Here is a 13155-nt window from a genome sequence, read left to right as displayed (position 1 = left end):
GTCACACTGCTTTTAACCCTAGCGATAGGTAGGAGGGCCCGACAAAGATCCTGGTATGGGGGCCCGCTTCAGTATGTGGGGGCCATGCATACAAGAAATATCAGTCGATATTAAAACATTATGTATAAAACAGTTTATAATTATAAGCTCTCATTTATTTAGGTTTTTAACTTTTTTCCATTTAAAGAATATTCATGTTAAATATGCGTTTATGTAACGTGAAGAATTAATAATTCATATTTCGTTCATAACCTAAACCAAGCAAACAAGTAGAGTAGGCTTTCAGATGTGGCTTTAAATATAGGAGAGAAAGATGCCACATTTCGTCTCTTCCTCCATTAATGGTACAAGTGTAACGCCATTGAATTTATTGTTCCGGGTACTAAAATTAAATTTGAAGAAAAACAATTAATGATATAAATTATGCTATGGCCGTAATAGCGTAATTGACAGCATACACACTTGACACTCAAAATGTGTCTAGTTTGAGCTTGATTACTACCATTAATATTTTAATTGCATTATTTTTTTGGTTTTCTAGTCAATTGTTAATGGGAAACATATTAACAATATACGATATGCCTATGACACTGTGCTGATTGCTGATAGCTTAAAGAGTTTACATCAACTAGTAGAAAGCGTTATCAATGAGGTCAGTAATTCTTATAGCTTAAAAATGAACCTCAAGAAAACAAAATTATTACTATACCATTACAATATATTACTATATCAAAAATAGCGACACCAGACACCAACACAAATTTTGTAATTAACAGCGGACTAATCGAACGTGTGACTCATTATAAATATTTAGGTTCATGGGTCAGTGAGAAATGGGTCTAGTCTCAAGAAATAAAAGCTAGAATTGAGATCGCAAGGAGTGCCTTTCTTAAAAATGAGACGTATGGTACGTTGTTATGTTCACTCAATTCTTTTCTATATTATGGAAGTATGGACGCTAAACCAAGAGACGTCACGGACACTTGAAGCTTTCGAGATGTGGTTGTATAGACGCATCCTCAAAATTCTTTGGACTCACCGAGTGACAAATTTTGAAGTTCTCAATCGAATGGGGAAGTACCGAGAAGTTCTGCGTAGTATCAAAACCAGGAAACAATGTACCTCGGCCACATTATGAGAGGATAAAAGTACAGCATTCCCCAACTTGTCATTCAAGGAAAGATCAATGGTAAGCGTAGCAGAGGACGGCGCCGCATTTCATGGCTTAATAACCTCCGTGATTGGTACGAGTAGAGTTGGGTATTTCCCGAGAAAATCTCAATCTTGAGATTCGGGATTTCCAGAAAAGAATTCTCGAGAATTCTTGAGATATCGGGAAATTTAAAAAAAAACTGTAAAAATCCTAAAATCAGTTTAAAATCAGACAAATTTCAAAAAATATGATTTTTTTTATTTATGTATGACAAACAAAATAGAAATGGGAAAACAAAAATAATTCAAAACATTACTTATTATAATAGAATTTCAAAAAACACAGACTGTCAATCGCTGCGTCTCACAATCGCGTACGCCTTTGAGACACAAAATTCCCTGATGTCGCAAAAATTGCGCTCATTTTGAGTCGACGTTAGCTTAATTGTGTTAAATGCTCCGATCAGTCTCTGAACGTTTTGTGTTTTCTGTCCACTTTTCAATTTTTTCAATTAATTCAATCGTTTTTTCAATTAATATTTGATAATAAAGAAATCCCGAATCCCGGGAAAAGATTCTCGAGATCCGGGGTTTCCCGAAATGTTAAAAATTTCAATTCTCGAGATTCGGGATGGAAAATCTCGAAAATTTCTCGAGAATTCCCTTCGGGAAATTCCCGAAACCCAACTCTAGGTACGAGTGCAGCTCCACTGAACTGTTTCGGGTAGCAAACGACAAATCTAAGATCGCCTTGATGGTGGCCGACCTCAGCTAGGGGATGATATAATAAGAAGTCAATTTTCAAAACTTTTCTTTACATATGAGCGGAATTTGCTCTACCAGTAATTTTCGTGAGATATCATAAATCTTTTACTTCAAATAAATAGTAAAAAAGACGAATGCAATCGCTCGCTTCGCATTGGTCTACGTTCAGAAAGGTGCCAACAATGGATGTCGATTTATCCTTAATGAAGGAATATATTTCGGTATGCATTTATTCACGGCCTGCTTTCGAGTAGATTTCGAGTAACTTATTTTTAAGTACTTATTTTTTTTTTAAATATTCTACTATAACGGAAGACATTTTAATTGTTTTTCTGCGAATAGAAGTAAAAAAATACGTCAATTAATTCAAGTCATTCTTCTGATAGGGGCGGAATTCATTAATTCTAAATTAGGTACTGATTCACTGAAAATTAGTGCCTTTGAATTTTCATTTATGTCATTTTTAAAGTTTTCGGATAACCTCTATTCATACTGTCAACTTCAAACTAAGTATTATATTCTGTTATCAATAGCTGGAGTCACACCACCGGATGTCCGGAGATGTAGCCATCGATATACATAGCACAGCCCAAATGTGTGATGAAAAACATACACTGACTTTACAGGAAGCCAACATTAAACAAATTTTGAAAATAACTGATATACTGGATTATTTGTTAGGATAGATTAGGCTAGGTTAGGTTTTCATTTTTTAATTCATGAATTTTGCCAAAATCAACTATAAAAATTGAATTAATATTCATATTGAATCTAATAAAATTGGAGACCGTATAGTATACGATCATCTCTTTCCGATAAGAAAGCTCACGGCGAACTACTGTGTCACGGTGAAATATTTTACGTACAGTTTACATGTAACCCTAAAATAAAATAAATATAAGGTGCGACGCGGGTTTCGCCTTTCGGCATCTTCAGGCACTGTGTACACTCAACAGAAGGCAAATAAACACTCACAACGAATACTATTAACTCTAACTTATATTACCAATCAATTCAATAAAGTAGGTAAAAACTCCATTACCTATCCATCAAGTCAAGAGTAACTATAAAAAATATAACAAACAAATTATAAGCGTTAGTAAAAAACCCCCTATCTTATTAATAATAATAGAATCGATAAGCATATCATAATAAATCATATATAATAAAAGAGCCGAGCCACACCAGGCGACTCTGGCCTCGAGACCAGTCGCCGAGACCAGACCGATGCATGCTTAGACTATAGATACTTCTAGACGCCACCCGTTGCGTTGCTAAATGAAGCCGCGTGCCTTGCGTTTGATTTGTGAGCGAGCGAACGCATTCGTCTACAAATGTTCGAGAACATAGACCATTTCGCTAGTGCTCGCCCAAAGTGCTCGCACTAGACGCTCAGAATTAAGATATAATTTTCTATTTTTTTACGTTATATAGTATTTTTAAGCGGTCAAAATGCAACCATTAGATAAAGATATCCATAATTCAAGTCATTTTAAAGAAACACTAGGTCACTGATATTAAATATATAATAAAATACAAATAAATTATCACGAACATGTATCAACTTACTTATGAAACGTAATACCATCTTCTTGCTTATCAGTACGGCTACCACATTTTAAGACAACACACAGAACCATCTTTTCTACTTAATTAACCAAAAATATTTACCACTGACTTTATGTTTAACACAAAAAATATCAATTTTAGCAACACGAGCTCGCAAGTTATCGACGCTATGTGAAGCGTTTCGCCCCGATTTGATGGCGATACTTTTGGAAACTGGCTTGTAGCTAGTAGACCTTTTATCTTACTCTAGCGCGTGTCGCAGAGATTGTAAGGGTGCCGAATACTTTCTCACTCGCACTCATGCATCGTTTTTGTTTAGGCCTTGGATGCATGCAGTTATATGGACCATGGGTGGCGATCAGTCGCGAGAAGCCACGCCGCGGAGAGAACGTATTTGTTGCATACTTGCGTGTACATTCATTATTATTTTTATTATTGGCTGCCTCTCTAGTCGCCCGAGGAGACCAGTCGCCCGGTGTGGCCCGGCTCTAATTTTATATCATTAGTAATTATAAACAATAAAAATACTACACTCTAGAGGTGTAAAATCGTCCATTCTAGGAACAATGGTAACGTATTGGAAATTAATAGAGTCAATGAGATATATCAGTCTTTAAAAGTTATTATTTAAACAATTCATATTCAATAATATTCTTACATGATACCTACTTTTTCATAATATTTTTTTAATTGTAATATTTTATTACTAACAACTCTGTTTACGTCATTCTCATTTAAAATCTAAAATTGTAACATTGTATTTGTTATTTATTACAGAGATAGATTGCTTCAACAATGGATACCTATTGTATTTTATGACAATAGGGACGTGTGCATTATTAACGGAATAAAAACAAAATAAAGTAATATACCTGCTCAAACATGTTATTAATTAACTCTCAATGATAATATAATATTTCGCAAATAAAAAAATCAATAGCGTATCCCATTGTATTAATAATATAATTTTCAATTTATGAGAGAAATCGAAACATCGAAATTAATTATCTTACTTGCTTCGTCAAATTATCATTCATCATCAAACAGTAGATTACGATATTTCTTTTGATTCATTTCCACATCCTGTGCCTACTACATCTAGCAGAACGTCAATCGTTTTTATAGCATCGCTACTAATAGGTTAGCCACGCTGTTACAAAAATGTCATTGGTTACAAAACAAAAGCGCATCTACACGCACAAGGTCTTCTTGTCCACGTTCTAAAATTATGAACTAACAATTCCTTCCAATGCAGCTAATCTCACTTCCGTTTTCGAGTTTCCGTGCTCCCGCATTGTACGGATCTATCAATTTACATACTTTGAAGATTTTTATAATACGAATATGTCTAAAACTATTCGGAGTAATGTTATAATTATTATTAGTAACCGTTTGGTTTATTGTGAAAAATGATAGATACATCATTTAAACACGCCTCCAGCATGCGTTGCTGTCATGACAGGTACGTCACTGAGTCTTTATATGTGACTACAGCGACTTCCTGTTATCTCCGATTTCTTGTTGTCGGACAGTAGTCACACTACCTAGACTCCCACCGCCACCCGTCATGTGTATACAGCCGTACATATTCACGGCCGCCTTTCATGACGCTATATACATATCTGAAAGAAGTGTTTTTAAGTACCCATTCCGTCCCGAGACGGACTGATACTGCAAACATGTACCGTAGTGCTTAAAGAAGAAAGTCAAGAAAGAAGAATAAAAAAAAAATGGACTGGCTCTGCTGTCCGCTGACGTTAAGCGCCCAATGTATCCGCATACTGAGTGTCGCGAGTTGAAATGGATGAGTCTACACCTACAGATATGTCGGAACTATCCAGCCCCCTATATATGATGCTGAAAATTTCTCGAATGCCACAAAGTTGGGCTCGGTTGCTATTAGATCCGCGTGGCTAATTGGGCCCGTGTGAGGACGGAGCCTGGCAAACAGCTCCGCTCGAAGAGAACATGTTCAACGTCTCGCTGTTCAGGCCCGGAGGTACAAAGGTTGCAGTCTACGTGGGACACTTAATTCGTGCGCCGCAGTACGTGAAACATGAGTTCGCATAACATTTTATCAAATGACGAGTTCTTCGTTGAACATTTCACCGTGGAATACATTTGTACGTATCTTACAAAATGCGGCGATAGTTTGCAAATAGTACTGTTCCAATTATATTAACCCTAACCTAACCTAACCTAGTAAAGACATCTCATAAAATGCACCACATGTTGTAGCATACGTACAAATATACTCCACGGTGAAATGTTCAACGAAGAACTCGTCATTTGATTAAATGTTACACGAACTCATGTTTCACGTACTGCAGCACACGAATAAGTGTGCTGCGGTTAACTTACTGTTTACGTACAAATTTCCGGATACGCGGTACAACCCGGCTCATCTACTATGAAGCCAAACAGTCGCACTATTGGGCGGCATGTAAAGCACCGATGGCACGAAGAATTAGTCAGAAGTGAAAAAAATATGACATCGACCATGCAAATAACAATTAGCTACGTCATAATGTACGCTAATAAAATATCCCAAACTAAAAACAAAGGCCTATGTGCATTGTAATAATAATAATTAAATTAAAATAAATTATTGAATTAGTTGAGTTTTTCTTTGTTGTTATATTTAGTCCATAATAATTATATTAAATAATTGTGAATTAGTTTAAAATTTTGTGTTTGTATAAATAAATTTACGTTAAGTTGATTATTCGTACGTTATGAAATGAATTTGTACCAAGTGAGGTACGAGTAATTTGCTTGTAAATGACATGGAACATAATTTACCAGTTGAATGCATCACTTCACTTTGTTTCAATATGCAACAGCACATTGCATTTTGCAAAATTGCATATATTATTATCATTGACCAAATTGTATATTTAAACCGAAATATTACCCATTTTAAACACATTTTACATACTTTCCTAAAATTTAATATAAACGTATTTAAATACATCATTTAAAATATACACACTATTGGCAAAGGGTGGAGGTAGGCTGTTAAGATCCTCCATAAATAGTGCACTCTAAACTTTATCAGTCATTACAATTTACAGATGGTGTTGGTTAATTTTTAAAATTCAATTAAACTCCGCAAAAAAACAATCCCTAATAGATAATAGTCAAAAAATACTCGTTTATCTATAAATCTAAAATTATGCCATTAAATCATTAATAATTTTGAATATTTTATAGATAAAATATTTTTTTATCTATTATAGTTTGGTTTAGGTAAGGCTCAATGAATTTAAAAAAATAACCAACAACATATTGTGTAATAATATGTATTCCTAATTCAATGAAAAAAATAAGTATGAATGAAAAAGTGTGTACAATTTTGTCGGATCTTCCAAAGTATACCAAAACTATTATTGTTTGGTTTAAGTACGGCCTAATTTTATTGATTTTTAAAAACTGTCCAACACCATCTGTAAATAATTGTAGTCTTACTTCAGTAAAAACAAATACATCTGACTAACAAATGTGCACTATGTGTGTCGTAATCCACCCTTTGCCACTGATACACACATGCTAATACAATAATTTATATTATATTGTATTCAATAAAATCACTTCGTATTTAATTAGTAAGTACATTGATATATTTTACTGTTATAGTAAATTAGGATTGAAATTGAGTTAATATTTCTTAAAATCGGGAATATTCTACATATTCTTATCGTAACCATTCAGACTCTTAATTATTATTGTATAACTTGTCATTTTTACAACTAACAATAGGTTATTTTGTGAGCGTCTGGAATTCATAAATTATAACACTTATTCAAATTATAAATGTTTTAATAATACGAAAAATAATAATTCCTCTAATTAAATCTTAAAACACCAACCCCTAATTTGGAGTAATAGGAACAAAAAACAAATGCTTCATTTCACTAGCATAACCCGTATTATTATATAAATTATGTATGTACATGATTGTTTCATATTTTAATATGATTTTCTTTCTCTTTGTTTCCAGACAAAGCCCCGTCAGAAGCGACGTTTCGAGGAACCGAGTTCCTGTCATATGACCTCACGCAAACTGGAGGCGAGCCAATCGTCTCCACGCAAGATGCAATCTCCATTTACTTCAAGACGAGACAATCTAACGGTTTACTGTTCTACACAGGTAAGATTGTACTGTAGATGTTTTACTGAGAATAACATTATTTCTTATTTTTACACGTTTTTTCCGTAATATTTATTTCCATTGCCAACTGTGTTGTGCCTACATTTTTTATTAGGAAGATAATAATTATAAACAGTGCATTTTTTTTTATCTCTAATTAATTATATATATCTACATATTTAAAAACAACGAATATATTAACAATACTTCTCTTTTATGGTATTATAGCTCCCGTGATCATAAAATGTCGATGTATATGATAAGAAAAAACAGGGTATCTCAATAAAAACATATCGACTATAGAAATGAAAAATGATTTAACCGTCGGTTTTTTTCAAAATAGGTTTTTTTATAATAACGTTGTACACAAATAAATACATGTTTTATCCATAAGATGTAAGCTGCAAATGCTGAAGTATTATCTAAATTTAACTTCTTCTTTCTTTTTTGGCCATATCCGCCCCTTAACTGGAGCATATGGACACCACGCGACGCCTCCAAGAATCCCTGTCGCTCGCCAGTCGTCTTGCTTCGTTCCAGGTCAAACCAGTATCCTGTAGCTCCGCCGTATACACTCTGTAGATTGTATTTAGCGGCCTTCCAGGACGCCGGAATCCGGTCGGCTTGAAGAACAGGCAGGCCAGGTTGAAGTTTTCTTCTGACATCCGCAGCACGTGGCCGAGCCAGGTCCAACATCGCCTCTTCACTTTCAGCGTAATGAGAGGCTGCTTGGTGCGTTCTCTTATCTCCTCGTTGCTCATAAAGTCATGCCACCCACCGCACACCCAGTATTCGTCGCAATCATCTATTTTCGAAGCTCAGTATACGGTTGCTCTTAGCCTTCATAAGGTGCCATGATTCGCTACCGTAAAGTAGCACTGTCAGAATGCAAGCGTCGAATAGGCGGCATTTGGTTTTGACCGAGTACAATCGTGAATCCCAGATATTCCGCATTGAGTTGAATGTTGCTCCAGCCATTCCTATTCGGATAGCGAGCTACTCGTATTTCTGCAAAATGCCATTTCCCGTGAAGTGTACCCCCAGGTATATGAAGCTGTCAACGCTCTCGATGTTTTGTCCGTCGCTAATCAGAGGGAAATCTGGATTAGACCGAGTTCCTAAATAGACGTAGTTAAGCAGAAGCCACCTAATCCTCATTTTCATCAATATTGAGATATTCACATATTCAAGATGGTATACACTGAAATTTCTTTCAAACACAAAAAATAATATGCTGTTTTTTCTAACCCACAACAATATAGATTTTCTTATCTCATCTTTAATCATCAGCAATTTCTTTACGCCTGGAAATGTCTCAGAAGCATATACCCAAGACTAAGGTCACCATCTACTTAAGTTTACTTAGAGTCACGGATAGTACCCATTCAGGTACAAGTAAAAATGCCACATTTTTTTTTAACTCTTTTCACTTTAAAGCCGTACTTCAACGTATGCGAAAGCCAAAATATAGACCAACTTTTAATGATGCTTTAAGCCAAAAATATTTTTTTTTCAAGCTAAATAAATAAGCTATGATAATAGTTAATTTAATATAATAAACGCAACTTTTTATCGCACTTATTCCACTTTTATTAATTGATATCTAGACCGGTTTCATCCATCTCAGAGAGACATTTCCAACTAAAGAATATTCAACACAATCGGCATTTGTAATAACAAATTAAAAAGTGACAAAAACAATCAACCAATACCTTGAAGTATCCTATCAAATAATAATATGCCAATAACAATTAGTAATAATTATAATGAATAAAATTGCAAATTAATACTTTATAATACCTCTATAAATGGTGACTAAAACTTAAAATTCTTTATTGTTAACATAAAACAAATAATTACAAGATAAAAAGAACTTTTTATATACAACGTTTTAAATTTTCTGTTGAATCATATAAACTTGACTTAACTTGACTTGACTTGACTAGCTTAAACGATCAAAAAAAATTGCACTTGATAGAAATAATACTAAAATGTCATATTGATTTCCATAGTAACGCACGTATATATTAATATTTATAATTTAGTTGCTAGGACCCACTTAGCAACCAATAATAGTTTTACTTTTTACGGATTTCTTCCGAAATAACTTTTCATACAAAACAGAATTAACTGAAAATGAAATCAATTCTACTTAAAGATGGCTAAAAGTAATACAAAATGCATTGGCATCGTGTTCTGATATATTCTAAAAGTTTCAAATATCTAGCTAGTCGGGAAGTTAGTTAAAAATCGATTGCATGATTTGTACCAGACAAATAAGAATACGAGCTAAGAAAAACGTTGTAATATTAAAATAAAATATAAAACAATAAACACGTACAATAGCACATTTTAATAATTATTATTAAAATGTGTTATTGTACGTGTTTATTGCTATAAATTTTTGTTTTATGTTAATAATTAAGAATTTTACCAAACAAATAATTATGATTAATCAATATGATATAATGTTTGATTGATATTTCATTTATATATTTTTTAATATAATAATACATTATTACTAATTGATGAACAATTGAGTAAATAGAAGTAAATAAAAATAGAATAATAAATAATTCACAATTTATAAAGTTATGTCAAATCAATAAAGGTTCAAATAGACTATATGACGATCGGGCACATATATGCTAAGAGCGATTTAGTGTCTATGATCAAATCTATGCCATTCCGACATATTATACATACATATTGTATGACAGCTATGACATCGTATTTACACTCTGTGACACCCTGTGACACAGGACGCCAACATAAGAAACGGGTTTTTCGACATATATATGACCGATCGTCATAGAGTGTATTTGAAGCATAAGACAGTCTCGAACGTTATATACTGTATATCATGGGTGCCAACTCGAGGTCCGCGGGCCGCATGCAGCGCGCTGGGTGTCAACTTGTGGCCCGTGGAGCAGTGAGAAAATAAAAATAATATCAAATGCTGCCGCTAGATGTGCTAATGCTGCATTTACAACGCCATTCTCCGAAGACGTGAAATTATTACCGGGAAATTTACAAATGGAACATTGTGAAATATGTTGCGATGAACGGTTAAAGGAGAGATTCCATCAGGTTGGTTTGGAAGAGTTTTACAAAATATATTTCGACAAGGAAAAATATCCTGAGAAGCATATCAAATCCCGAGTGAAAACACGAATCGCTTATGTGCATTTGGAAAACTGTTTGCGTGTAGAAACAACCTCACTCGATATCGATATTCATGCAATTAGTTCTGCCACACAAAATAAAACTAAAATTTATTATTTATATATCATTTTGTTTATTTTTATTATTATTTTAAAAAAAAAGTCTAATCTAATAATTATGTTTGATTCTCATTTTTGTTTTATTTTATTAATATATAATATATATTTCTTTTTTGTTTTGTATAATAAAAAAAATCGGTTGTGCGGCCCGGTAGGAAATTTCATTTTTAGAATCCGGCCCGGCTGCTGAAAATGTTGGCAACCCATGCTATATATGATACAATAATGGAGATGAAACAAAATTAAATTGACCACAGTGGTGTTTTATTTAATTAAATTAATAATACAGTGCATGTCCATCATGAATTGACAGTTAACACAATAAAATAAATTAAGTAGTGCTTATATTAATTTTGCAAAATGTTAGATACCTACTGATCTTTCTACACTGATTATAAATTGAGTTAATACTGTTTAATATATCGCGTGGATTGGAAATACTGTTTGCATAATTTACACAGTTAATTTATATCTGCACAGTAATGACGAATTAAGCATTCATGAGTATATAAGCAGTAGCATTTAGATATTAATTCTAATCAAATCATATCACAAGAGCATCGTGCATAATGCATACTGAACATAGGCGTCATATCATTACCATCAGTCTTCATATATGATAGGTATTGGATGGCAAATGAATTTTGATTATGCGGATTGACAGGGGCGGCTCAACATTTAGGGTTCGTAGGGACCATCTCCGCATCGTTATCATGTCAATAATACCCATCCGTAATTTTTATCATTGTCATAATATACCTACTATTAAGTATGATTAAATGAACTATTTAATTTATTTTATCCATCTAAACCAGTATTTCTCAAAGTGGGTGATAACGCCCCCTAGTGAGCACTAGAGGCTTTCAGGGGGGTAGTAGAAGGCTCAAAGAAAATTAGGGGACGTTAAGGAAATCTAGAGGGGCGACGGCAGGCAAATTATATCTATAAAATCCGACGGAATCTAAACTAAAATGTGATTTACTACTCCAATGCTTGTAGTCCTGTATAGACGGTTAAATTAGAGTCGCTTACGCATGTAATAATGTGGATGCAGTTTTATATTTCACGTACGTAGTCCAGGTTAAATAAAATTGTCTGTGATTGTCTGTGTCTTGGAGACCGGTATAGACGAAAAAACTAGAGTCGCATGCGCATGCACTAGTCTCGTTTCTGCTTTTTATTTCATGAAACTTGCATCTCTGGAAGTTGACCAAAGAGTGCGTTTTCTGTCAAAGGTCAAAAGGTAAGTTAAAAAATATGGGGGCACAAGATTTTTTTTAAATCTCAAAGTGGGCGGTGGTCGAAATAAGTTTGAGAACCTGTGATCTAAACGTTTAGCAATTTTATAGAGATATTTATTATTATTATTAAAATAATTAATTCAAATACATACCCTCTATTTCACGGCTATCACACATATCACGCCTCAGTACAAGGGTACACTATTCGACAAAATGTCAGTTTTGACTTTACAAAATATGGAGAATCAATTTAACTTTCTGGGCAAGGCTGCATTATTTTTGTAAAAATTTATTTTACCGTAATATTTCAGATACATTTGTATGACATCAACATGAATATCAGAGAAGTATAATTGTTTTAGTGCAATACTACACTTTATTACATAAATTGATTTAGTTTAAATATGGGAGGGATTAAGGTGATTCTTTATAATTTTAGATATAATGTAGGATATTTAAATAATAATAATATATATATACTTTATAAAAATATCTAATTACTATATAAATGGTATTCAAAAACTTTGACAGCCATTTTCTCCTAACATTGTACTGAGGCAGCGGTATATATAAATTAATAAAGCTATGGTGTCTATTTTTCGCTGACCGAGGTAACTCAGTCCCATCCCGTCGCCGCGGTACAAATCTTGTACTAAAAAAGAATTTGAATGCATTAGCGTTAGTATGTGCATATTGGGGATCGAATGAAATGACCCAGTGAGCAGGTGAGTGAAAACGCTCGCTGTACATCGTTGTTCAAAACTATTACTATTAATCAAGTTAATATTTTGAACCACGCTTTTTAGATGTGATTACGTAGTGACTTAGATAATCATATTATTTATCATGAAAAATTACTCATTTCTTCATTAATAAAATCATATTATTATAAGTAGCTTGACTATACGAATACGAATATCTATTTTACAACGTTTTTATTAAGTCGTATCCTTGTTTGTCCGGTGGTTGTTTATCCAGTATACATCTTGAAATC

General features: G+C 33.5%; 1 protein-coding gene across 1 annotated transcript in view; it reads left to right on the top strand.

Annotated features, from left to right (window-relative positions):
* The window catches only part of Nrx-1 (Neurexin 1), a 542497-nt gene that overhangs the window by 326469 nt on the left and 202873 nt on the right, over positions 1 to 13155 (top strand). The window contains exon 6 of the mRNA XM_085948211.1: positions 7487 to 7636. Coding sequence (XP_085804337.1) covers positions 7487 to 7636 — 150 coding nt within the window. The remainder of the gene's footprint in view (positions 1 to 7486; positions 7637 to 13155) is intronic.

This window comes from Rhyacophila brunnea, unplaced genomic scaffold (genome assembly GCF_057557595.1).
Source record: "Rhyacophila brunnea isolate RB1 unplaced genomic scaffold, BYU_Rbru_1.0 scaffold_20, whole genome shotgun sequence".
In the NCBI taxonomy this organism is placed as follows: domain Eukaryota; kingdom Metazoa; phylum Arthropoda; class Insecta; order Trichoptera; family Rhyacophilidae; genus Rhyacophila; species Rhyacophila brunnea.
The sequence above is the reverse complement of the archived record's forward strand: the minus strand, read 5'-3'. Positions and strand labels throughout refer to the sequence as shown.